Genomic DNA, 24,620 nt, shown 5'->3' on the forward strand with positions numbered 1-24,620 from the left:
CCAGGCTGGAGTGCAGTGGCTGGATCTCAGCTCACTTCAAGCTCCGTCTCCCGGGTTTACGCCATTCTCCTGCCTCAGCCTCCCAAGTAGCTGGGACTACAGGCGTCCACCACCTCGCCCGGCTAGTTTTTTGTATTTTTAGTAGAGACGGGGTTTCACCGTATTAGCCAGGATGGTCTCGATCTCCTGACCTCGTGATCCGCCCGTCTCGGCCTCCCAAAGTGCTGGGATTACAGGCTTGAGCCACCGCGCCCGGCAACGCCAGTGTTTAATTATACTTGTTCTGATCTGTGAAGTTTGGTAGGAAGGGAAGAAAGAGCTTTGGTTAGCTTTTCTGGATTCACAAGTTAGAAATTTCACTTAAGAGTTAACTGTTCTTTTTATTTTAAAGGACAATTTGGTAATGTCAACATTTAAAAATCAAACTACTAGATACACTAGTTAAATTCACTTCATAGTATCTTCTCTCAGGAAATGTGCCTGCATTTGTATACAAAGGAGAAAATACTAGCATATATATTGCTGTCGTTTCACACTGCTCTGCCATTGTAATTGGTCAGGGGATACTCTGCCTGCCCTATGAGAAATTGACCAGCTGTCTCAATAAATGTTACATATTATTATGTATTGCTAGAAAAGCAGGCTGCTGAACAATATTGTTTCTAGTTTAAAAATGCAAAGGAAAACTACTGTTTCTGTAGACATACAGTATGTGTGTAAACTTTGTAAATAAAGTTTTAAAAGGATATACAGACAGTCCCCGATTTTTCAACTTAATGATGGTGTGAAAGTGATAGACATTCTTTATACCCCTCAGTTTATGATGGGACTACATCCCTACGTCCAGATAAGTGTATCATAAATTGAAAGCATTGTAAGCTGAAAACACACTTTTGACTCCATTATGTTTACAATAGGATTATCTGGATGCAGCTGTGTTACAAATTGAGGAGCATCTGTATTGTACATCAGGATTTTATTGGTAACTGTGCCCAAAGGGGTTGGGATTGTGCAGGGTGCTCAAAGGGAACATTTCATTTTATCTGTGCCAAATTTTTTTACAAGAATGTATTACTAATTTGTGTAGTTTAAAAAATACATGTGTTTATCGTTGTGATTTGCCTAAATTGAAATAACAGCAACAAATAGCATTTAGACTTAATTTTCCTTCATAATTTGAATAGAAAGTTTGAGTCACTTGTAGTAAGGAACTTCAGGCAGTCCTGAAAGTCAATTTTTTATTATTCATACAGAGGAGAGCCTTGCAGGTAAACAGATATTCACAGATGTATATTAACATTTAACTTCTGATAGATTTAAATGTGAAAATTACATCAAGGCAAGATGTACACGGTATATAACCATCTGTTTTCTTATGTCATGCCCTTTTAAAACTTCTGAATAACTTTGGCAAGTTTCTTCTCAGTGTAGGACTTATTTCATTCAGTTATTTTCATTAATATATGATAGGTGCTGAAAAAACAGTAGATGTGGCATTAATGCCAGACAGACTTGGTAATGGAATATGCCTAGTGAATTTGTGTTTTTTCGTGATAATTAATGGGAAGCTGGAATTACCCTGGAGAGAAAAATTTCAAAATGAAGTAGGATTTGATAATAATGGGTTGTACATATTTCTTAATAGATATCTCAGGCTGTTGTAGTGGCTAATGCCTGTAATCCAGCACTTTGGGAGGCAGAGGCGGGCAAATAATTTAAGCTCTGGACAACATGGTGAAACCTCACCTCTACAAAAAATACAAAATAGGCATAATGGTGCACACCTGTGGTCCCAGTTATTCATGGAGACTGAGGCAGGAGGATCGTTTGAACCTGGGAGGTAGAGGTTATAGTGAGCCGAGATCACGCCACTGTACTCCAGCCTGGTCTTGAACTCCTGGGCTCAAGCCGTCCACCCTCCTTAGCCTCCCAAAGTGCTGGGATTATAAGCATGAGCCACAGTGTAAATTGAAAAAAGCACAGTGGAAATTTCTTCTAAACTCAGTAAAATGTTAGGTCACTTTAGGGATGTCACTGGTTGGTAGGCATCCTGAAATAGGCCCCCAAAAATGTTTGAAGACTTGAAAATAGTGGTTCTTAAACTTGGTTGCACACTGGGGAAAGGAAGGGTTGGGGTGTTTAAAAATTATTGATGGTTTGATTCCACTCTCCACAATTCTTACTTGATTAATTAGGGGAAGGGATGGGCGTTGGTGTTTTTGTTTTTGTTTTCAGACAGGGTCTTGATCTGTCACCTAGGCTGGAGTGCAGTGATGAGATCTTGGCTCACTGCAACCTCCACCTCCCAGGTTTAAGCAGTTCTCCTGCCTCAGCCTCCCAGGTAGCTGGTACTACAGTCATGCAGCTCCATGCCTGGCTAATTTTTTTGTATTTTTTGTGGAGACGGGGTTTTACCATGGTGGCCAGGCTGGCCTCAAACTCCTGACCTCAAGTGATCCGCCCACCTCGGCCTCCTGAAGTGCCAGGATTACAGGAGTGAGCCACTGGGCCTGGCTGGGCGTTGGGATTTTCGATGTGCAGCTAAGATTGCATTACCAATGCCTTGAACCCACTCCTTGTCATCTGTGGTTGTCACGGCTCGTTAGCAACAATTCTCTGGTACTTTGTTTTGGTATCTTATGTAAAGAGGTCTCTCCCAGTTACCCTTTCCCTTTCCTTTGTGACACTTAACACAGTGTACTTTTGGCTTGGTTACTTGTTTGTGGTCCTTCTTCCCTCTACTGTAGTGGGAATGAGCCATCTTGTTTACCACTGTATATCCAGTTGCTAGCACGGGGCTTGGTACATAGTAGTCACTCAGATGGCTGAGCAAATGATTTTCTCACAGGCATGGGCCACGGTGCCTGGCCAAAAACATGTTTTTAAAAAGTCAAACAGGGCTGAGGTGAGGTAGATTATGCATGTAATCCCAAGCCTTGGGAGGATGAGGCTGGAGGATCACTTGAACCCAGGAGTTCGAGAACACCTGTGCAACGTGGTGAGACCCCATCTCTACAGAGAAGTTTGTGAAAATTAGCCAGCCATGGTGGCGTGTCCCTGTGGTCCCCGCTACTGAGGTGGGAAGATTCCCTGAGCCAAGAAGATCCAGGCTATAGTGAGCTGTGATCATACCACTGCACTCCAGCCTGAGTGACAAAATGAGACCCTGTCTCAAAAAAAAAAAAAAAATTGAATCTTTGAGTGCTGTATTGTAGTTAGAACTCTAAAGGTAAGGAAGTAGGTACCTGAATGTCCTGTTCCATTTTCATTGATTTTATGTGGCTGCTAACAATTAGTATTTAATTAGATGGCAATTTGATAGGTTTTTTAAAAACTCCTGGTATTGATGATAGGAATGCACATTTTTTTCCTAGGTAACAGGGTGAGATAGCTAATGGATTATAATCATATCTCGCTTATTTTAATGGGATCATAAATGCCTGCAATTTTGTCTTAGACTGAGTCTGCCCCTTAAGTTACATTAAGTGTAAGTAAACAAATCTTTGTTAATATTGTTTAATGCCAAATGTATTGCCTTATTTTTGTCTCCCATCTGTAGGCTAAAGAAATCCTGACAAAAGAATCCAACGTGCAAGAGGTTCGATGTCCAGTCACTGTCTGTGGAGATGTGCATGGGCAATTTCATGATCTCATGGAACTGTTTAGAATTGGTGGCAAATCACCAGATACAAATTACTTGTTTATGGGAGATTATGTTGACAGAGGATATTATTCAGTTGAAACAGTTACACTGCTTGTAGCTCTTAAGGTAATTTCAGTTTTATGTTGGGGGTTGTTGAAATGGGTAAGACAGTCCTCTTGAATATTTTTTTCCCAATTATTTTCTCTATCTGAATGTTAAATAAAACAAAATTCCACATTTGGGAATGCATATGTTCAGGTTTCAGACTTACAAATCATAAGCATCTGCATTCTGAGTAAGGGGATGGTACGGAATCAAAACAAAAGGAAAAGAATGAATGCATCAGTCAAATTGTTTGAAAAAATAGGCTGGGTGTGATGGCTCACGCCTGTAATCCCAGCACTTTGGGACACTGAGGCAGGCGGATCACCTGAGGTCAGGAGTTCGAGACCAGCCCGGAGAACATAGTGAAGCCCCATCTCTACTAAAAGTACAGAAAACTAGCTGGGGGTGGTGGCGGGTGCCTCCCAGCTACTCTGGAGGCTGAGGCAGGAGAATTGCTTGAACCCAGGAGGCGGAGGTTGCAGTGAGCTGAGATTGTGCCAGTGCACGCCAGCTTGGACAACAGAGCGAGACTGTGTCTCAAAAAAAAGAAAAGAAAAATGTTAGAGGGCTGGTCAAATAGATATTTTAGTTCAGTAAATTGGGGTATGGAGAGATAATATAATTAGGTTTGTGATTTTAGATACTTTTGAAGTATTATAAATGTATAAACATACCAAATGTCAAAATGTTTACATCAGCTGGTCACGGTGACTCGTGGCTGTAATCCCAGCACTTTGGGAGGACAGGACAAGGTGGGCGTATTGCTTGAGTCCAAGAGTTTGAGACCAGCCTGGGTGACATAGTGAGACCTTGTCTACAAAAAAATAGTAATAATAATTAACCAAGTGTGGTGGCACAGGCCTGTAGTCCCAGCTACTCAGGAGGCTGAGGTGGGGAGAGTTGCTTGAGCCCAGGAGGTCGTGGCTGCAATGAGACTTGATCTTGCCACCCCACACTGTAGCTTGGGTGACGGTGAGACCCTGTCTCAAAAAAAAAAAAAAAAAAAAAACTAAGGAAGAATCTTGTTCAAGTAAAAAAGATTTTTTCTGAGGAAGAAATTCAAGAAAACATTTGCTGTAAATATTTAACAGTGAATATGTACATTATAGTTTATCTCAGTTGAATAGTTTCCAGCCATTAACCATGACGGTAATAATCTAGAATAGGCTGGGTGCAGTGGTTTGCGCCTGTTATCTCAACACTTTGGAAGGCTGGGGAAGGCAGAGAGTCCAGGAGTTCAAGAACAGCTTGGTCAACATAGACCCCATCTCTACAAAAAGTTAAAAAAAAAAAAAAAAAAAAGCCAGGTGCAGTGGTGTACGCTTGTAGTCTCAGCTACTCAGGAAGCTGAGGTGGGAGGATCACTCGAACCTGGGAGGTCAAGGCTATAGTGAGCCATGATGCACCACTGCACTCCAGCCGTGTGACAGAGCAAGACCCCTGTGTCTTCAAAAAACAAAACCCTAGAACAATAGAAATGATAACTGAAAAAAGCAAGTTCCAAAATTACATGCATTACATGCCAGTTGTAGCTTTGCAAAATGTACCGATGATGATCTGAACATGAAGCAAAACATGGTAAATAGCTGTTAGGGTGGCAGGCTTCTGCCTTTCCCTTTAAATAAATTGTTTGACTTTATCTTTACCTAAAAATCTTGGGGAGATTTTAAAAAAAAATTTTCCTAGGCAACAGACTGATTTTTATTAAATAATATTCAAAATGATAAAATGACTGTCACAGACTTTCCTAATATTAGAGAAGCAGTGAGATGTGGTTTTAGCTTGAGCTGAATTTTCATGATTAATATCTGAATTGTGTAAAATGCTACAAAATATTTTTGGAGGTTGTTATTTTCTGCAGCTGTAAAATGAAGGAGTTGGACTAGATGGTGGAAGGTTTCTGCAGTGACTCCAAATACTATGAAAAGAGCTAACCTGTGCTAAAAATAAAAACCCAGGATGAATCCAGTGCTCAAAGAGGAATGAATGTGCTACCTTTAAGAGTTTATGCAAGCAGCCTGGGCAACCTAGTGAGACACCATCTCTTCAGAAAACAATTTTAGCCAGACATGTTGCCATGTGCTGTAGTCCTAGCCACTCTGGAGGCTGAGGTGGGAGGATTGCTTGAGCCTAGGAATTTGAGGCTGCAGTGAGCTACACCAGTGCAGTTGAACCTGGGTGACAGAGTGAGACCCTATCTGGGGGGGGAAAATCTTACTCATGGAGGTGTAATGGGCTGAATTGTAGCCCCCAAAATTCATTTGTCTGAGTCCTAACCCACAGCACCTCAGAATGTGACTGTATTTGGACAGGTAATTAAGGTAAAGTGGTGGGGTCACATGGTTGGACCCTAATCCAGTGTAAGTGGTATCCTTATTAGAGATTAGGACACAAATGGGGAGAAGATAAGACAGATGGAGAAGATGAGCATCCATAAATCAAGGAGAGAGGCCTTCAGAAGAAACCAGCTCTGCTGACACCGTGATCTTGGACTTCTGCCTCTGAAACTGTGAGGAAGTAAATTTCTGTTGTTTAAGCTGCCTGTTCTTTGATGCTTTGTTGCGGCAGCCTTAGCAAAAGAATACCGGGGGAGAGGATGTTTCTTTCAGTAAATGGTGCTGAAGCAAATGGATCAGAATGTATCGTAGATCTAAATGTAAGAGCTAAAGCTACAAAACTTCTAGAATAAAAAACCAGAAAATCTTTGTCAGGTTAGGTAAAGATTCTTAGATATAACAAAAGCACAATCCATAAAAAATTGAAAAATTGTACTTTATCAAAATTAAGATTCTGTTTCTTCAAAAGATGACACCAGAAAACAAGTACTTGTATTCAGATATTAGAAAACAAAAGCAAACAAAAAAAAAACAACTTTTATAGCTCAATAACGAGACAGATAATTGTTAAATGGAGAAAATATTTGAATAGATACTTTACCCAAGAAGATGATACATGAGTGGTCAGTGAGCACATGAAAAGCTGCTTGATATCAATTGTAATCAGGGAAATGCAAATTAAAGTAGCTGAGATACTACTTCACACCTATTAGAATGGTTGTAATCAGTAAGGTTGATAATACCAAGTGTTGGTTAATACCAGAGATTAAACTCTTCATGCATTGCTGGTGGGGATATAACATGGTCTAGCTACTTTGAAAAACAACTTGACGGTTTCTCAAAAAGTTAAACATTACCACATGATCCAACAATTATATTCCTAGGAATCTTCCCAAGAGAAATGAAAGCATATGTCCACAGAAAAACTTCCACGCATATGATTATGGCAACATTATTCATAGTAGCCAAAAACCTCAATAACATAATTACCAGTTCATCTTACCTGTGAATAGAGAAACAAAAAATGGTATAGGCATACAGTGAAGGACTGTGCAACTGTGAAAAGGAACAAACCACTGATCTATGCCATTACATGGGTGAGCCTCAAAAATATTCTAGGTGATATTTAGCCAAAAGACTACATTTTGTATTCCATTTATATGACATTTCTAGAAAAGACAAACTTAAGACAGAAAGTAAATCAGTGGTTGCCAGGAGCTAGAGTGGGAGTGGAGAGTGACTGCATTAGGGATCTTTTTGGGATAATGGAAAGGTTCTAAAACTGGATTGTGGTGATTATTGCATAACTATAAATTTGTGAAAAATTATTAAACTGTAAAGTAGTTTATGTGGTTTTGTATGCCATTGATTATGTTTCGTATAAAGTTGGTGGTAGAGGGAGTTTGATTTTAGTTGAGATGATGTGGGCAAACATCCCATGGGCATTTAAACACGGTGTAGAGCTGTGGTTTTGGTTCAGTATGATATGAGGATGTGTGCTGTTTTTTCAACAAAGTGTTAACTGCATTTTTTTCTATAGAAAGTTTCTTGAATTTTCATTGGTTTTTGAAAGAGCTAGTTGTTTATGTTTTGCATTTTGTTGTTTTAGGTTCGTTACCGTGAACGCATCACCATTCTTCGAGGGAATCATGAGAGCAGACAGATCACACAAGTTTATGGTTTCTATGATGAGTGTTTAAGAAAATATGGAAATGCAAATGTATGGAAATATTTTACAGATCTTTTTGACTATCTTCCTCTCACTGCCTTGGTGGATGGGCAGGTATGTGGATCTAAAACTCATTGCTGATTATTTCAGAGAATCAACTTCCTTTAATGTTCAGGTGCTCCTGACTCTTTAGGGATATTTTTTAGTAGATATTTATAGCATTCATTCAAATTTTAAAAAATTAATTTGACAAATGTGTCCAGCTTTTTAAAGTGCATTATTCTTTATATCAGACACTGAACTATATGATGGGATCACGGGGTGGATGATGTAGCCCATTTATTCTCTCAGACTGTTTTTGGACAAGTCTGGGAGACGTAAGGAACTAATTATTGTGCACACAAAAGAACTTAACAATAAAATTTTATGAGCATGGAGATACTAGTCTCTGGCAGGGGGCAGGAGTGATATCCAAAAAGTTTTCTCAAAGGAGCTGTTTGAGGTGGAGTCTGGGTGTGACAGTGATGTTCTATTAGGAAGAATGGGAGTGTACTCAATAGTTTAGAGTGGGCTGGAGCAAAGCTGAATCCTGCAAAGTCAGGCCTCATTCAGGCAGAGCACAGAAACACCAGAGGGGCCAAGTGATGGGGGCGTCCAGCACATTTTTAAAAAATTTTTATAGAGACACAGGGTGTTGCTGTGTTGCTCAGGCTGGTCTCAAACTCCTGGCCTCAAGCAGTCCTCCTGCCTCAGCTTCCCCAAGTGCTGGGGTTACAGACATGAGCCACTGTGCCCAGCCAAGAATGTTTACAAATTTTTTAGGTGAGGTTAACCTTTTAAACCACTCTTTTCAGATCTTCTGTCTACATGGTGGTCTCTCGCCATCTATAGATACACTGGATCATATCAGAGCACTTGATCGCCTACAAGAAGTTCCCCATGAGGTATGACTTTTATTTGATAAAATCTTTCCAGAAAACTTATTAGAGAATGGAGAGGTTTAATTATAAGTTCATTAGATGTATTCTGTCTCATAATTCTCAAAAACAACTTGAGGTGTGAACACTCTTGTCTGCCCTATTGTTCAGAAGAAGCTGACATTAAGAAACCTGCCAAGATCACAACAGCTGTAGAGCTGGGCTTATTAGGACCTAGGTTGTCTGTTTTAGACTCTGAAATTTGCATAATATAGGCAGATTAATTAGGGCATGTTGCTGCTGGGTCCCATGGATGTCAGCTGTGTCTCATAAAGTCTACTGGAAAATACATCTTACTTGATGCAGATGTTTGACTTCAACTGCACAATCTATTAGTGTTGTCCACAAACATCACTCAAAGAGGGTGACTTAGGGTGCTGCTTCTGATGAATTACTCAAATAATGTGTTAACCATGTTTGTAAAAGGCATTTTATAACTTGAAGTTATTTTTTAGGGTCCAATGTGTGACTTGCTATGGTCAGATCCAGATGACCGTGGTGGTTGGGGAATATCTCCTCGAGGAGCTGGTTACACCTTTGGGCAAGATATTTCAGAGACATTTAATCATGCCAATGGCCTCACGTTGGTGTCAAGAGCTCACCAGCTAGTGATGGAGGTATGCTTCTATTCTTTGAAATATGACTTGTTTTTTAGTAAACTTAAGGAAAGAAGATATTAGGGAGTTTTAAATTAATGACATTTGTGAGAAATTCCATCTATTCCTTCTGATGAGTTTACCATTATAGCCTGAGCCTTTTCAGTAGATGCACACTACTAGAATTAAAAGCTCAAGTTGTTGATTACAATGAATCCATTAACATGTTTCCAGAGAAATCTGAATGACTAGGAAGTACTTGGGATTTAAGAGTGGGAAAGTAAGATGTAGGGAGTTGGGGTGTGTATATAATATTTTATGATCCCAATGTCATTTCATATATTTAACATGTATGTATGTAGGAGAGACTGGAAAGAAATACACCAAAATGTTCTAAGTGGTCCTTTGGATGGTAGGATTACAGATAATTTGAAAGAAGAGAAGGGAAAGAGGCAAAGGTTCTTGACATGCACACTGATTTAGCATGTTTTTAAAATAAGGTGCTAATTAGATTAATACTAGTACAACTCTGTGGTTATCAATAAAATCTGACTTTGCTAAAGATAAATAAATTTGTGAACAATACTAAACAAAAAGTAACAAAAGTAGCTCGTGCATTCAGATGGATGGATTTTGAGGAAACAAGGCTGGAGATCCTAGAGGCATATCACATTTGTTCCTGGGCAGTGAATGACTTACAGGCCTTTACCTGTAACTGACAAAATTGGTAGGGTTCTGATCTCCAGGATTAGGTATCTACTTCTCTAGGGAATGGCCACTTAAATACTCATTCTTAAATCATGTTTTAAGACCACTGCAATAGAAGAGGCTAATGAGACACCATCATTTACAGCAAGGCAGATACATGAGAAGCAGTTCATTCTTCGGTGGTCGCCACTGTTTGTTAAAGGCTTTTTGTTTTTCTTTTTAGTACTAAAAGCAAGTTTTGTAATTAGGGGGAAAACAAATACATATGTATCTTACAGGTGTATGAAGTACAGCAAATTATTAAGTCATCCAGAAAAAAAGTATTAACATTTCTCAAGCCCGTTTGGCAGGGGTGGGAATGAGTAGAGATTTTTTTCTCTCTTGAGTGAAGTAGCATTTAGTTGAATTGAGGGAGTAAAGTAAGATTTTTGCCTCCTTTTCCTTTTCCTTGTAGGGATATAACTGGTGCCATGACCGAAATGTAGTAACGATTTTCAGTGCTCCAAACTATTGTTATCGTTGTGGTAACCAAGCTGCAATCATGGAACTTGACGATACTCTAAAATACTCTTTGTAAGTATTTCTACTTGAACATTTTATTGCATTACTGAATATGTAGGTTTTTGGTTTATTTATTTTGAGAGAGAGGGTGTCACTATATTGCCCAGTCTTACCTCGAACTCCTAGGCTGAAGTGATCCTTTCACCTTGGCCTCCCAGAGTGTTGGCGTTACAAGTATAAGATACAGTGCCGGCCAGGCACGGTGGCTCAGGCCTGGAATCCCAGCACTTTGGGAGGCCGAGGCGGGCAGATCACGAGGTCAGGAGATCGAGACCATCCTGGCTAACATGGTGAAACCCCGTCTCTGCTAAAAATACAAAAAATTAGCCAGGCGTGGTGGCGGGTGCCTGTAGTCCCAGCTACTCAGGAGGCTGAGGCGGGAGAATGGTGTGAACTTGCAGTGAGCCGAGATCACACAACTGCACTCTAGCCTAGGCGACAGAGTGAGAGTCTGTCTCAAAAAAAAAAGATACAGTGCCCAGCCTGAATACATAGTTAAGTGTAAGGTTTAAGAGTTTAAGGGGTCCAGGCACGGTGGCTCACGCCTGTAATCCCAGCACTTTGGGAGGCTCAGGCGGGTGGATCACCTGAGGTCAGGAATTCGAGATAAGCCTGACTAACATGGTAAAACCCCGTCTCTACTAAAAATACAAAAATTAGCCCAACGTGGTGGCGCATGCCTGTAATCCTAGCTACTTGGGAGGCTGAGGCAGGAGAATCGCTTGAACCTGGGAGGCAGAGGTTGCAGTGAGCCAAGATACCGCAACTGCACTCCAGCCTGGGCAACAGAGCGAGACTTCATCTCAAAAAAGAGTTTATTAAGGGATTATACTACGTTAGATTCCAACTTTTATTTTTAAGTTTTTGAATGGACCTGTGTTGAAACACACCCACAGAAACTTATTATATATAGATCCTAGTATAAATTACTAGGTTTTTCACTTTTAAAACCATGTTTTGTGTTTTTTTGTTGTTTGTTTTTTCTTTTTCTTTTTTTTTTTTTTTTCCGAGATGGAGTCTTGCTCTGTCCTCCAGGCTGGAGTGCGATGGCGCGATCTCAGCTCACTGCAAGCTCCGCCTCCCGAGTTCACGCCATTCTCCTGCCTCAGCTTCCCGAGTGGCTGGGACTACAGGCGCCCGCCACTGTGCCCGGCTAATTTTTTTGTATTTTTTTAGTAGAGACGGGGTTTCACCGTGTTAGCCAGGATGGTCTCGATCTCCTGACCTCATTATCCTCCCGCCTCGTCTTCCCAAAGTGCTGGGATTATAGGCATGAGCCACCACGCCCCGCCAACCATGTTTTGTTTTGTTTGAAATTTCAGTCAAGGTAAAAACCATGTTTTTATAAAAGCATAGTCTCTGTGGCTGAATTTGCCTTGACTCTTTCAAGGGTAGTACGGTTAACAGACCATTATCATTAGGGTTCTGTTACATTAAGAAAAGCTGAAATTGGATAGGAAGTATAAAGTTTGGAAGACTCATGTTCTTGATTTTGATTGTCAGTACGTGAAGGTCTTAGAACATAAACCATGAATCTGTCTTGTTTTTCAGCTTGCAGTTTGACCCAGCACCTCGTAGAGGCGAGCCCCACGTTACTCGTCGCACCCCAGACTACTTCCTGTAATGAAATTTTAAACTTGTACAGTATTGCCATGAACCATATATCGACCTAATGGAAATGGGAAGAGCAACAGTAACTCCAAAGTGTCAGAAAATAGTTAACATTCAAAAAACTTGTTTTCACATGGACCAAAAGATGTGCCATATAAAAATACAAAGCCTCTTGTCATCAACAGCCGTGACCACTTTAGAATGAACCAGTTCATTGCATGCTGAAGCGACATTGTTGGTCAAGAAACCAGTTTCTGGCATAGCGCTATTTGTAGTTACTTTTGCTTTCTCTGAGAGACTGCAGATAATAAGATGTAAACATTAACACCTCGTGAATACAATTTAACTTCCATTTAGCTATAGCTTTACTCAGCATGACTGTAGATAAGGATAGCAGCAAACAATCATTGGAGCTTAATGAACATTTTTAAAAATAAGTACCAAGGCCTCCCTTCTACTTGTGAGTTTTGAAATCGTTCTTTTTATTTTCAGGGATACCGTTTAATTTAATTATATGATTTGTCTGCACTCAGTTTATTCCCTACTCAAATCTCAGCCCTATGTTGTTCTTTGTTATTGTCAGAACCTGGTGAGTTGTTTTGAACAGAACTGTTTTTTCCCCCTTCCTGTAAGACGATGTGACTGCACAAGAGCACTGCAGTGTTTTTCATAATAAACTTGTGAACTAAGAACTGAGAAGGTCAAATTTTAATTGTATCAATGGGCAAGACTGGTGCTGTTTATTAAAAAAGTTAAATCAATTGAGTAAATTTTAGAATTTGTAGACTTGTAGGTAAAATAAAAATCAAGGGCACTACATAACCTCTGGTAACTCAACATTCTTCAGATTAACTTCAGGATTTATTTGTATTTCACATATTACAGTTTGTCACATTGTTGGTGTGCAGTTTGTGCGTTCTTCCTGCATATTAACTTGTTTGTAAGAAAGAAAATCTGTGCTGCTTCAGTAAGACTTAATTGTAAAACCATATAACTTGAGATTTAAGTCTTTGGGTTTTGTTTTAATAAAACAGCATGTTTTCAGGTAGAGCTTAACAAACTAAATGATGTGTTTACTTAGTGCAGTTTCTGGTTATGAATATTATATTGCTATGTATATTATATGGACTCTTTAAAATGATTGACAGATTGGCAAATTCTTAAATCTTTGTACATTGTTGAGTCATATGTTCTTAGTTAAATTTGTCTCCGATAAGAAAGTGTTAAAGCATTAGCCTGTGTCAAGTTCTTTGAGTGATACTAGTGAAACCAAATAGAAAACTATTGTTGGATCATGGTTTAGTCTTATGTACGTTCACCTGAAGACAAAAATGGTACTTAAAGTGGCAGTGTTCAACATTTGAGTTTTTCCACTGTTTTATCCTCCAAATAGGATTAGATGTTAAAAAACAGTTCTGTGGGAACTAATACTTGATATTTTAACCTACCAGAGTAAACAGGAACACTTAATCATACTTGTGAGTGTAGTAAATAAAAGTTTTCTTGCTTTGTGCTGTGTTGAATCTGGAACCAACAGGGAAGTTATAGCATATCCCCTTTCTAAAATGCTTGAGGAACACGTACATACCGAATGTCTTTTCTGATCTAATTGATAGTATTTTTAGTGGCTTTTGAAGTTAATTTTCCAAAGCAAAAGGCCGTTAGGGTTTCTACATTTCATTTCATTCTTTTCTTTCACAAGAAATGCATTCTCTGTGTGTCTTTTTGTTGCTCTGTCACTCTATATGCCCTTTCTCTCCGACTGAACAAATAGCTTATCCATGTTTTAATACCCAAGTAATCTAGACACCGAGCAGCTTTTTTTTGGGTCCTGTGATATCAGAATTGACTAAGGAATATGTATATTGTAATTGATATGTGGTGTTATCTTCCAGGTACAAATGTGCTAAATTTTGTGGTTAGCGGAATGGGACGTGTGACAAGAATAGCTTGGTTTTAGAATAACCAGGGTTTAAAAGAATTGTTTAATTAGAGACTGACTGGGCTTTGGCCATCTAAACTAGAAAGTGTTAGTACCCTAACTTCTTTTGAAAATGGCTATGGTAAGGAAAATGTGTTAGTAAGTATAGTAATTTTCTTTAAAAATACATAATCATGGTTGGATGAGAATCACCAAGTTGGGTGTTAATTGATGTCTCAAGGCCGGGCGCGGTGGCTTACGCCTGTAATCCCAGCACTTTGGGAGGCCGAGGTGGGTGGATCATGAGGTCAGGAAATCGAGACCATCCTGGCTAACATGGTGAAACCCCATCTCTACTAAAAATGTAAAAAATTAGCTGGGCGCAGTGGTCGGCACCTGTAGTCCCAGCTACTCCAGAGGCTGAGACAGGAGAATGGCGGGAACCCGGGAGGCGGAGCTTGTGAGCCGAGATAGCACCACTGCAGTCTGGCCTGGGTGAAAAGAGCGAGACTTCCGTCTTAAAAAAAAAAAAAAAGTCTCAGTAACATTAGAATGAGATTTTCGTTGATAAACTTTCAAAAAGCTTGCCCTAAGAACAGGCCTCGCGTAGTGGCTTATGCCTGTAATCCCAACACTTCGGGAGACCGGGGCGGGTGGATCACTTGAGGTCAGGAGTTGAAGAGCAGCCTGGCGACATGGCAAAACCCCATCTCTACAAAAAAATACAAAAATTAGCCGGGCTTGGTGGCATACCGTATCCCAGCTACTTGGGAGGCTGAGGTGAGAGGATCGCTTGAGCCCAGGAGGCGGAGATTGCAGTGGACTGAGATCGTGCCCCTATACTCCAGTCTGGGTGGCAGATCCAGACCCTGTCTCAAGAGGATTCTGAGTTAGTTTGTATAGTGAGGGCTTGTAGAAATTTTGAAACTCATTTTGTAAGATTACGATGAATTTGTACATGATGTGCTCATGTTTTGGGTTGAGTATCCTAGACATTTTTTTGTTTGCTGCGTATTAAACATTTGTTGGTTGTAGTAGGTATTTCTTAAAAGGAAGTTTGTCAATATTAGATTAGTTTCAAGAAGGACTTAGCTCGGGAAAAGGATAGTTATTTCTGTGGTTCTCAGCTTTGATGCCTACAGAGATTCTGATTTAAATTGCTGGAGGAGGGCCCAGGCATACATTTTTAAGTTTCCCAAGTGATTCTAATTTACATCTAGGGTTAAAAACAGCCGGGCACGGTGGCTCACGCCTGTAATCCCAGCACTTGGGGAGGCCGGGGTGACTGGATCACCTGAGGTCAGGAGTTTGAGACCAACCTGGCCAACATTGGGAAATCCCTGTCTCTATTAAAAATAAAAAACTTGGCCGGGCGCGGTGGCTCAAGCTTGTAATCCCAGCACTTTGGGAGGCCGAGACCATCCTGGCTAACCCGGTGAAACCCCGTCTCTACTAAAAAAAAAAAAGTACAAAATACTAGCCGGGCGAGGTGGCAGGCGCCTGTAGTCCCAGCTACTTGGGAGGCTGAGGCAGGAGAATGGTGTAAACCCGGGAGGCGGAGCTTGCAGTGAGCTGAGATCTGACCACTGCACTCCAGCCTGGGCGACAAAGCGAGACTCCATCCCAAAAAAAAAAATACAAAACTGACCGGGTGTGGTGGCAGGCGCCTGTAATCCCAGCTACTTGGGAGGCTAAGGCAGGAGAATCACTTGAACCCAGGAGGAGGGAGGTTACAGTGAGCCGAGATCGTGCCATTGCACTCCAGCCTGGGCAAAAAGAGCAAAACTCTTATCTCAAAAAACAAAAACACCTAGCTGCCCTGTTTCCTAAGTACATACTTAAGAAAATTGGGATACACGGTTGTGGTTAATGGATGTAGATAAGGAATTAAAATGTACCGTGTGACTGTTTCAGTGGTGACTTTTACCTGTTTAGTATAGATATTCCTTTACTTCCAACCATAAATGTGTTCTTAGAAATGGGCTGATAGTTTAGTAACCTATAGTTTGGTGATAGGCTTGTTTTGAGATGGGTTTTGGTTCTGTGAGCTAAAGCTATTTTTTTATTAAAGCCTTAGTCCTCACACATTCTTTTGACATATTTCTAGTCTTCATAAACTTTTTTAATTTAGATTTTTTTCCCTTCACAGGTATACATCTGTTTTAGCAAATAGCCTTATGAAGGTTGTAGATGTATTATTTTGGGCATGCCTGGTGATCTCTATGTTTTTTCCAATGACAGTTTAACCTATATGTTTTAGGAATATAAGTACATTTTATTTCTTTTTATTGTATATATTTAATTGCACAAGTACTACTGTCTAGAAAAAAATGGGATGTTGCTAACAGCATTATTGGCTTGTAGGCAGTGCTGTCCTGTAAATAGATTGAAATGTATTTTTATCAGCTGGTATATAAATTTGAGGGAAGAAAAAGGTGAACTGTGTTTGAATTGTTTAAAAGTTGAACATAAAAGATCGTTGGTAATCAAGTAAGTGAAATAGGCAATAGACCCCAGTTTGTTTTATATTTGCTGTCATGCCTGGACCAGAATTCCTCATTCCTAAGAGTGAAAGAGGAAATAATTATAGCTAATGAGTGAATGCTGGAAAAAGTCACACTTTTTTGTTTTTTAAGGAAAAGCACAAACCCTCATGTCTGAGGTTGAATTTAATTAAGTACAGCTGGCCCTCCATAGTCAAGGGTTCCACATCTGACGATTCAGCCAACCATGGACTGAAAATATTTTTGGGAAAAGGAACCAATAAAAACCAATACAGTGGCTGGGCGCAGTGGCTCACGCCCATAATCCTAGCACTTTAGGAGGCGGGGGTCGGGGGATCACCGGAGGTCAGGAGTTCAAGACCAGTCTGGCCAACGTGGTGAAACCCCGTCTCTACTAAAAATACAAGAATTAGCTGGGCATGGTGGCGTGCACCTGTAATCCCAGCTACTCGGGAGGCTGAGGCAGGAGAAGCACTTGAATCTGGGAGGCGGAGGTTGCAGTGAGCCAAGATAGAGCCGCTGCACTTCAGCCTGGGCAACAGAGCAAGACTCCGTCTTAAAAAAAAAAAAAAAAATACAGTGTAACTATTTACATAGCAATTTCATTGTTTAGGTATTATGAGTAATCCATAATTTAAAGTATAGCCAGCCGTCAGTATCCACACAGGGTTTGCATCGAATCAGTCAATGGATTCAACTAACCTGGGATTGAAAATGCAGTGTTCTTTTTTTTTTTTTTTTTCCCTGAGACAGTCTCGCCTGTCACCCAGGTTGGAGTGCAGTGGCACGATCTCGGCTCACTGCAACCTGTGCTTCCCGGGTTCAAGCGATTCTCCAGCCTCAGCCTCCGGAGTAGCTGGTACTACAGGTGCGCCTCACCACACCCAGCTGATTTGGGATTTTTAGTAGAGACGGTTTCACCATGTTGGCCAGGGTGGTCTGAAACTTCTGACCTCAGGCGATCCACCTGCCTCAGCCTCCCAAAGTGCTGGGATTACAGACGTGAGCCACCGTGCCTGGCCAAAAAAAAATGCAGTATTCTTGAATGCAGAACCCACTGATAAAGGGGACTGACTTCTAGACTTGAGTATCCAAGGGAGGTGTCCTGGATCCTCAACAGGCTTGGGAGAAGTAGCCAGGATTTTGTCTACTCTGCCTACAATGCTGCTAATGCAGTAAACCACTGCTTTTATTTTACTACTTGGATTCCTTCAGAATCTATTTTGAGATAGCCTCAGCCATGGTGTACAGTCTTCTCAACCATTCAGTGTTGTTAGTGGGAAGGACTTTGATGTGTTCTTCCTGCCAGGTGCAGTGGCTCACGCCGGTAATCCTTATCACTTTGGGAGTCCGAGGTGGGTGGATCACTTGAGGCCTGGAGTTGAAGATGAGCCTGGCCAACATGGCAAAACCCCATCTCCACTAAAAAACACAAAAACTAGCTGGGTGTGATGGCACTTACGTGTAATACCAGCTAGTTGGGAGGCTGAGACTGCAGAATCGCTTGAAAGCAGGAAGCAGAGGTTGCAGTGAGCTGAGATCGCACCATTGCACTCCAGCCTGGGAGACTCTGTCTCGAAAAAAATACGTTTTTAAAAGCTTTCTTGCAAGAAATAATGTAGCTGTTCGTTCTTAGTGCGGTGGTAGGCTGTAGCCACCAGCAAGCGAGATTACTGATGGTGGAAGTCAAAGGCCAGAATCGTGATAGGAAAGGAAGTTAAGAGTGCTTTTTGCTCTGTAGAACACTAGGAAGACCACAATGGAAGGTCTAATTAAAGCTATTAGAAATGCCCAAACCTGTTGGGTGCCTCTACCTCAAGGCTTGGCGCACCTTCTGATCTGCAAGGAGACTAATCATTAGGCTTTTTGTAGTTCTAGAACTGCTCTGAGTATGGCAGTGGAACCTGGGGATAGGAGCAAGAGCTAGTAATTGGGTTTGGCAGGCCTGATCAAAGGAGAGCTTTAAGGTCAGGTGTGTCCAAACGTGTCAGGAAGTAGGTTACATGGTGTGGTGAAATATACCAGATGGAAAATCTGTAGAATGTACTCTTACTGTTGAGTCCAACTTGCAACATAAGTCCCTTTGCAGTGAAGGTCTTGAGTATGTATTGCATGCAGCAGGCAGAGGAGTGGGAGGAGAAACTATAATGTATTTGGTCTTGAACATTGTTTTCCAGAACCACATTCATCTCTACCTTGGTTGAAATGTATAAAACTACCATTTTAATTTTCATCTTTTCATTGATCTGTGACTAAAATTAGGATGCAAAGACAAACCCGTGGCCTAGCCCACTGCTTCCACCTCAGAGCTACACTGGAACTGGCTGTAGGGTAAAGTGATATAGGCAATTTAAATATGAGTCAAGATTTTTCGTTTGGCAGTATGGCTCTCATGGCCTCTGGAAGGATCTAGGTGATGTGCGACCTGGTATGGCCTCTTGGCCTGTTGCCACCGCACCAGGTTTTGCCCTTAATTTTAGTCTTGGCCCTGGATTTCTTTAGGGTATTAGTGATAGCTTTGCTGGTCTTCGGGTTTTTCTAGCTTCACCACAGATCCTAGGAAAAATAACCATACTCTAGAAACGAGAAGCCAGGATTTTTAAAGTAGGGCTGGGAATATGAGTAGACATCTTTTGGATTTTCAAAATGTATTTGCTTAAACCACCTTTTGGCAGCAGTTGGACATTTCTGCTATCAACCTGAGTGGCAGATGGCCTACAGCATTTGGTATGTTAAAAGAGTACAGAGTAAGTGATTCATGGCTTCTGAAATACATCAACTTGACGTTGCAGTCTTGAAAAGGCAATAGCTGACATAGCCTGAACCAGCTTGGGTTTCCGGTGCACTCAATGCTGAAATAATTGCTGTGAAGGGTTGAGTTGAATTCAGAGTGACTTAGGAGAGTAGTAGCTACTGAATGTTCAATCTTTGAAATGACAGAATTAGCTTATAGTGAATATTGTCTAGCACTGCGCATTTCCATGGGCCAAGCATGTTACATGGATTGAGCTTTTTCAACTCTTGAGAAGAGCAGAGAAGGTTCTGCTATTCAGGCATTCTGATCGCAGAGTTCCTGATTTTCAGGAAGCATTAGGTTTCTCTTGCCTTTGCTGAAATTCTTACTAGTGGTGTTTGAAGGGTGGGCAAGAGCCTACACAGCTTTAGGGTTTAGATGTGTCACTCAGCCGCATTCAGGAAGCTAGGTGTGTGATGGGCCCTTTGGGGAGTGTGGTGAGGAAGGCTTGCATGCTGGGCCTTTTGAGTGTTGGCCCAAGTCAAGTAGCCTGGTTACGGCATTCTCAAGAGTTCATGGACTGCCGGGCCCGGTGGTTCACACCTGTAATCCCAGCACTTTGGGAGGCCGAGGTGGGTGGATCACGAGGTCAGGAGTTCAAGATCAGCCTGGCCAAGATGGTGAAACCCCGCCTCTACTAAAAAAAAAAAAAAAAAAAAAAAAAATTAGCTGGGCATGGTGGCGGGGCACCTGTAATTCCAGCCACTCGGGAGGCTGAGGCAGAGAATTGCTTGAACCCGGGAGGCTGAGGTTGCAGTGAGCCGAGATTGCACCTGGACAACACAGCGAGACTCATCTCAAAAAAAAAAAAAGTTCGTGGACTGACCTTTGTATCTCAAGGGCATTTTTTTGAGCCAGAGTTTGAAGGGGAGTTAGGTGAGGTTCAGCTGAACCACCACAACCTAACAATTGCTCTTGAAGATGAAAGAATTTTCACAGTGGACTCAGATTAACAAATACTAAAGGAAAACCAGAAGGTATATATGGAGTGGAGCACCCCATCCCTAACTTTAAAAAATTCATCTAAGTGGCATAATTCTTCCATTTTTCACTGAATTACCAACTGAAGTGTGGGTTTTCTTGTAGCTGAGGAATGACCTAATTTTTTTAGACTGTTTTATAAACTTCTGGGATTCTGTACAAGACTGCTGGAAAGTAGTCAGCTCTTTAGGCTGACAGTTGTAGTAATGAATGAAATCTCATGCTAGCCTGTCATCACCTGACCATCTTCCCCTCCTTCTGAAGACCCTTACCTTCTAATCTGAGAGGAGTCAGAAGCCAAGACCAACTTACTTTCTTGTCTGGTGTCCTAATGGCCAGTTAACAAATTCTGATACGGAGGACTTGACTCTGTAAACAATGCCCATCTCTAATCTGTATGGGTGCACATTTTTTTCAAATGGATCTTTTCTACTCTTATTAGTATAAAATACATACTTGTAGTAAAGCAATAGAGATGAATATAAAAAAAGTTTCTCCTTCAGCCTTGTTGGTCTGAGGTGGTTACTACTAATGGTTGTGGATGTTTTCACAGTCATATCAGCAAGTGTGCTGTGTGTAGGGTGGTTGTGCTCTCGTCTTCATGATGATGTGTATTAATTGCTTCTCTGGGAGCAATACTCCTCGCCCATTTAAAACAAATAGTAACAGACACCATTCTGTACATTGCATATTTTCATTTAGCATCTTGGGTATTAACCAGTGTGAGCTTTTATTTTACAAGTAACAGTGGTGAGTTGGTGGAAGTATGATGGGTTCCTGAAATAGTTAAACATGGAGGCAAAACTGAGTAAACTCACCAGCTTGTTAATGTGTGGCCATGGTTGGGCACAGCTCCAATATAGGGTGACCGGTTTACCCGGTTGCTTAGGACTTGGTTTTCCAGGAAGCAAAGCTTGCTTTCTTCTTCTTCTTTTTCTTTCTTTCTTTTTTTTTTTTTTTTTTTTTTTGAGATGGAGTTTCATTCTTGTTGCCCAAGCTGGAGTGCAATGGCACAATCTCGGCTCACTGCAACCTCCGCCTCCCAGGTTCAAGCGATTCTCCCGCGTCAGCCTCCTAAGTAGCTGGGATTCGAGTGCATGCCACCACACCTGGCTAATTTTTTTGTATTTTTAGAAGAAACGGAGTTTCACCATATTAGCCAGGCTGGTCTCAAACTCCTGACCTCAGGTGATCCACCCACCTATGCCTTCCAAAGTGCTAGGATTACAGGTGTGAGCCACTGCCCCGGCCAGTAGAGCTTTCAAACCAGAACAGTTGGTCACCCCCAATGTGGGTTCTGTGCCTATCTGTTAATAGGCACAGAAAGAGCCTTTCCCACCCTTACCAACTAGACAAAATCCAGGCTCTGCTTTGGCTCTCAGCTGGGAAATTGGTGGGGGTAGTGGTAACTGGGCGAATTTACTCACACCTGAGCTCTAAGACTATCTGCTGCCTGGCCTGCAGTCTTGCATCCACAGGAACCTGTCTTTGCATTAAAAGTCTATGACTGAGACCCCCAACTCCCAAGGTTCCAAGCCTTGTGCTACATGCTCTTGTTTGTGAGAACTCCAAAGCTTCTTAAGTCTCAAGGCAAAGGACAGAAAGGCAGAGATCTAAGGAGAACAGAGGATTAAATTTATAAGAATAGGAAGAAAGGGGTGAAGCAAGGCAGGTGTGTGTTGAGGGGTGAGAGGTTCTAGCAAGAGGGCTTAGGTCTTAGCCAGGGTGTATGTAGTAAGGGGCTGCTGCCATCTGGGAGAGCACAGCAAGCGAAGTGGGCAAGAAGAGATGTTACCATGGTATTTGAGTAACTTCCACTGGGTAAGTAAGCCACCACCAGGCACCAGCTGAGTTGAGTGGTATTCAGTAGCTACTTACTGTGCACTTGTTATGTGCCAAGCATTAGGCACAGAATGAATACAGCAGTGTACAAGACAAAGTGCCCTTGTGAAGTGAATACCCAGGAGAGACAAATATAAAACTCTGATAGGAATAATGTACTTTGAAGAAAAAGCAAGACAGGAGGCCAGAAGGTAAAAGGAGGTACCCTTTTAGCCAAAACGTGCACATACTGTTGTGCACATTGCTTACTGCCCAACTCAAGTTTGTGAATTTTGGCAATTTTTTTGGCTGATGGCAATAGTATGTCTTGATGTGATGGCTGTTAAAATTTCAAAATAAGTTTTAATGTAAATTTAATATACTATTTAGGTTGGTGGTCTCTGAGGAGGTGACACTGAGCTGAGACCTAAAGGATGAGAAGGAGCTATTCCGTCTCACCAATGTGTGTTAGTGCTGTTTATCACAAGGTGATAAATCACTTGCTTTGAAAGAGAATGCTGAAGTGTAGCTTGTAGAAAAGCACTGACCGTGACCTGATAACATCCCTATAGATTTCTGCCATCTGGGGCAGTGGTGGGGAAGCTGCTGGTTGGGAGACTGCTGTAGTCCAGGCTGCGCTGTTCTGACTGGAGCCTGCTACCTACAGCTGAGCGGCAGGATGTGGCTAGAGGAATGGACACAGCTGTACTGGTGGGACTCATGCAAATGTCAGATGGACCATAGTTACTGTGGGATAGTCCTCTACACTTCCTTAGATTCTTGGGCTTCAAAAGGACTGATTAACACAGTCTCTTCTCAAATTGCCACCTCTTCTCTTTATAACACTGATAACCTCACCAATATTAATACTTCAGGGCACAATAGATAGTATCTCTCTCTTCTTCCTGCCATTACATCCAGCAGTCTTTTTTTTGGAGACAGAGTTTCACACTTGTTGCCCGGCTGGAGTGTAGTGGCACGATCTTGGCTCGCTGCAACCTCCGCCTCCTGGGTTCGAGTGATTCTCCTGCCTCAGCCTCCCGAATAGCTGGGACTATAGGCATCCACCACCACGCCCGGCTTAATTTTTTTGTTTTTTTAGTAGAGACATGTTTTCACCGTGTTGGCGAGGCTGGTCTCGAACTCCTGACCTCAAGTGATCCTCCCACCTCAGCCTCCCAAAGTGCTGAGATTACAGGCGTGAGCCACCCCTCCCAGCCAACATCCAGCAATCTTTCTGCAGGGGTATCTTTATCCTTGGCCTCCTCAGTTGGATTATTCCTATTAGCATACAACATGGCTCTGTGTCTTCAAGCCTAAAAACAGACTCCTTTGACTTCACAGTCCCTGTAAGTGCCTGCCCTTTTTCTATACTGCTCTTAGCAAAACTCCTTGAAAGAACTGTGTCCTCTGTAACCTTCTCATATCACACTTTTCTCAACATACCACCCCCTGAAATTACGGCTTTATCAAGGTGATTTTCCCATTGCCGAGTATAGTAGATGTTTTTTCTGACTTTAATTTTGTTTTTATTTGAAATGATTGACCAAAACAATTTCCCAGATATAGTTTCTTTGCTTGTCTACCATTATACTACACTTGCTTGTTTTCCTCCTACTTTTTTTTTTTTTTTTGAGACAGGTTCTCCAGGCTGGAGTGCAGAGGCATCATTGTATCTCACTGCAATCTCGACCTCCCAGACTCAGGCGATCTTCCCACTTCAGCCTCCACAGTAGCTGGGACTATAGGTGTGTGCTACCATGCCCAGCTAATTTTTAAATTTTTTATAGAGACTGGATCTCACTATGTTGCCCAGGCTGGTCGTGAACTCTTGAGGCTCAAGCGATCCTCCTGCCTTGGCCTCCCAAAGTGCTGGGATTATAGGCATGAGCCGCAGTGCCCAGCCCCTCCTACCTTTTTGCTGCTTTCCAGACTCCTTTGCTAGTTCTTCCCATCCTCTAAATATGGAAATGACCCAAGGCTTAGTACTTACACCACTTTTTCTCTCCTCTTCCAGGTGATCTCATCTAGCTCTGTCTATATGCTGAAGAGCCCCAATTTGTATCCTTCGCCCACCTTCTCCCCTGCACTCCTGTTATATATTCAACTGCCTACTTGACATGACTCAGATGTCTAACATGCATCTCAAACAATTCCTGATCTCCCAAACACCTTCCACCCCAAATCCTGGTGTTTCCTATCTTAGTAAATAGTACCACCATTCATGCAGTTATCCTTGACACCTGTTTCTCTCATCCTCCACGTGTGGTTCATTTGCTACACCTCCAAATACATCTTTCTCTTTTATCTCTACTGACTCAGTCCTAGTCCAAGCCTCCTGAAAGGTCTTGCTGCTTCTCTTCTTCCACCCACTACAATCCATTCACACAATC

At 41.7% G+C, this 24,620-nt stretch overlaps 1 protein-coding gene across 1 annotated transcript in view; it reads left to right on the top strand.

Annotated features, from left to right (window-relative positions):
- PPP2CA (protein phosphatase 2 catalytic subunit alpha) overlaps positions 1 to 12,898 on the top strand; it is a 29,233-nt gene extending 16,335 nt beyond the window's left edge. The window contains exons 2-7 of the mRNA XM_008014438.3: positions 3,560 to 3,769; positions 7,694 to 7,867; positions 8,608 to 8,697; positions 9,186 to 9,347; positions 10,489 to 10,607; positions 12,147 to 12,898. Coding sequence (XP_008012629.1) covers positions 3,560 to 3,769; positions 7,694 to 7,867; positions 8,608 to 8,697; positions 9,186 to 9,347; positions 10,489 to 10,607; positions 12,147 to 12,219 — 828 coding nt within the window. The 3' untranslated portion in view covers positions 12,220 to 12,898. The remainder of the gene's footprint in view (positions 1 to 3,559; positions 3,770 to 7,693; positions 7,868 to 8,607; positions 8,698 to 9,185; positions 9,348 to 10,488; positions 10,608 to 12,146) is intronic.
- Positions 12,899 to 24,620: the final 11,722 nt, after the last annotated feature.

This window comes from Chlorocebus sabaeus, chromosome 23 (genome assembly GCF_047675955.1).
Source record: "Chlorocebus sabaeus isolate Y175 chromosome 23, mChlSab1.0.hap1, whole genome shotgun sequence".
In the NCBI taxonomy this organism is placed as follows: domain Eukaryota; kingdom Metazoa; phylum Chordata; class Mammalia; order Primates; family Cercopithecidae; genus Chlorocebus; species Chlorocebus sabaeus.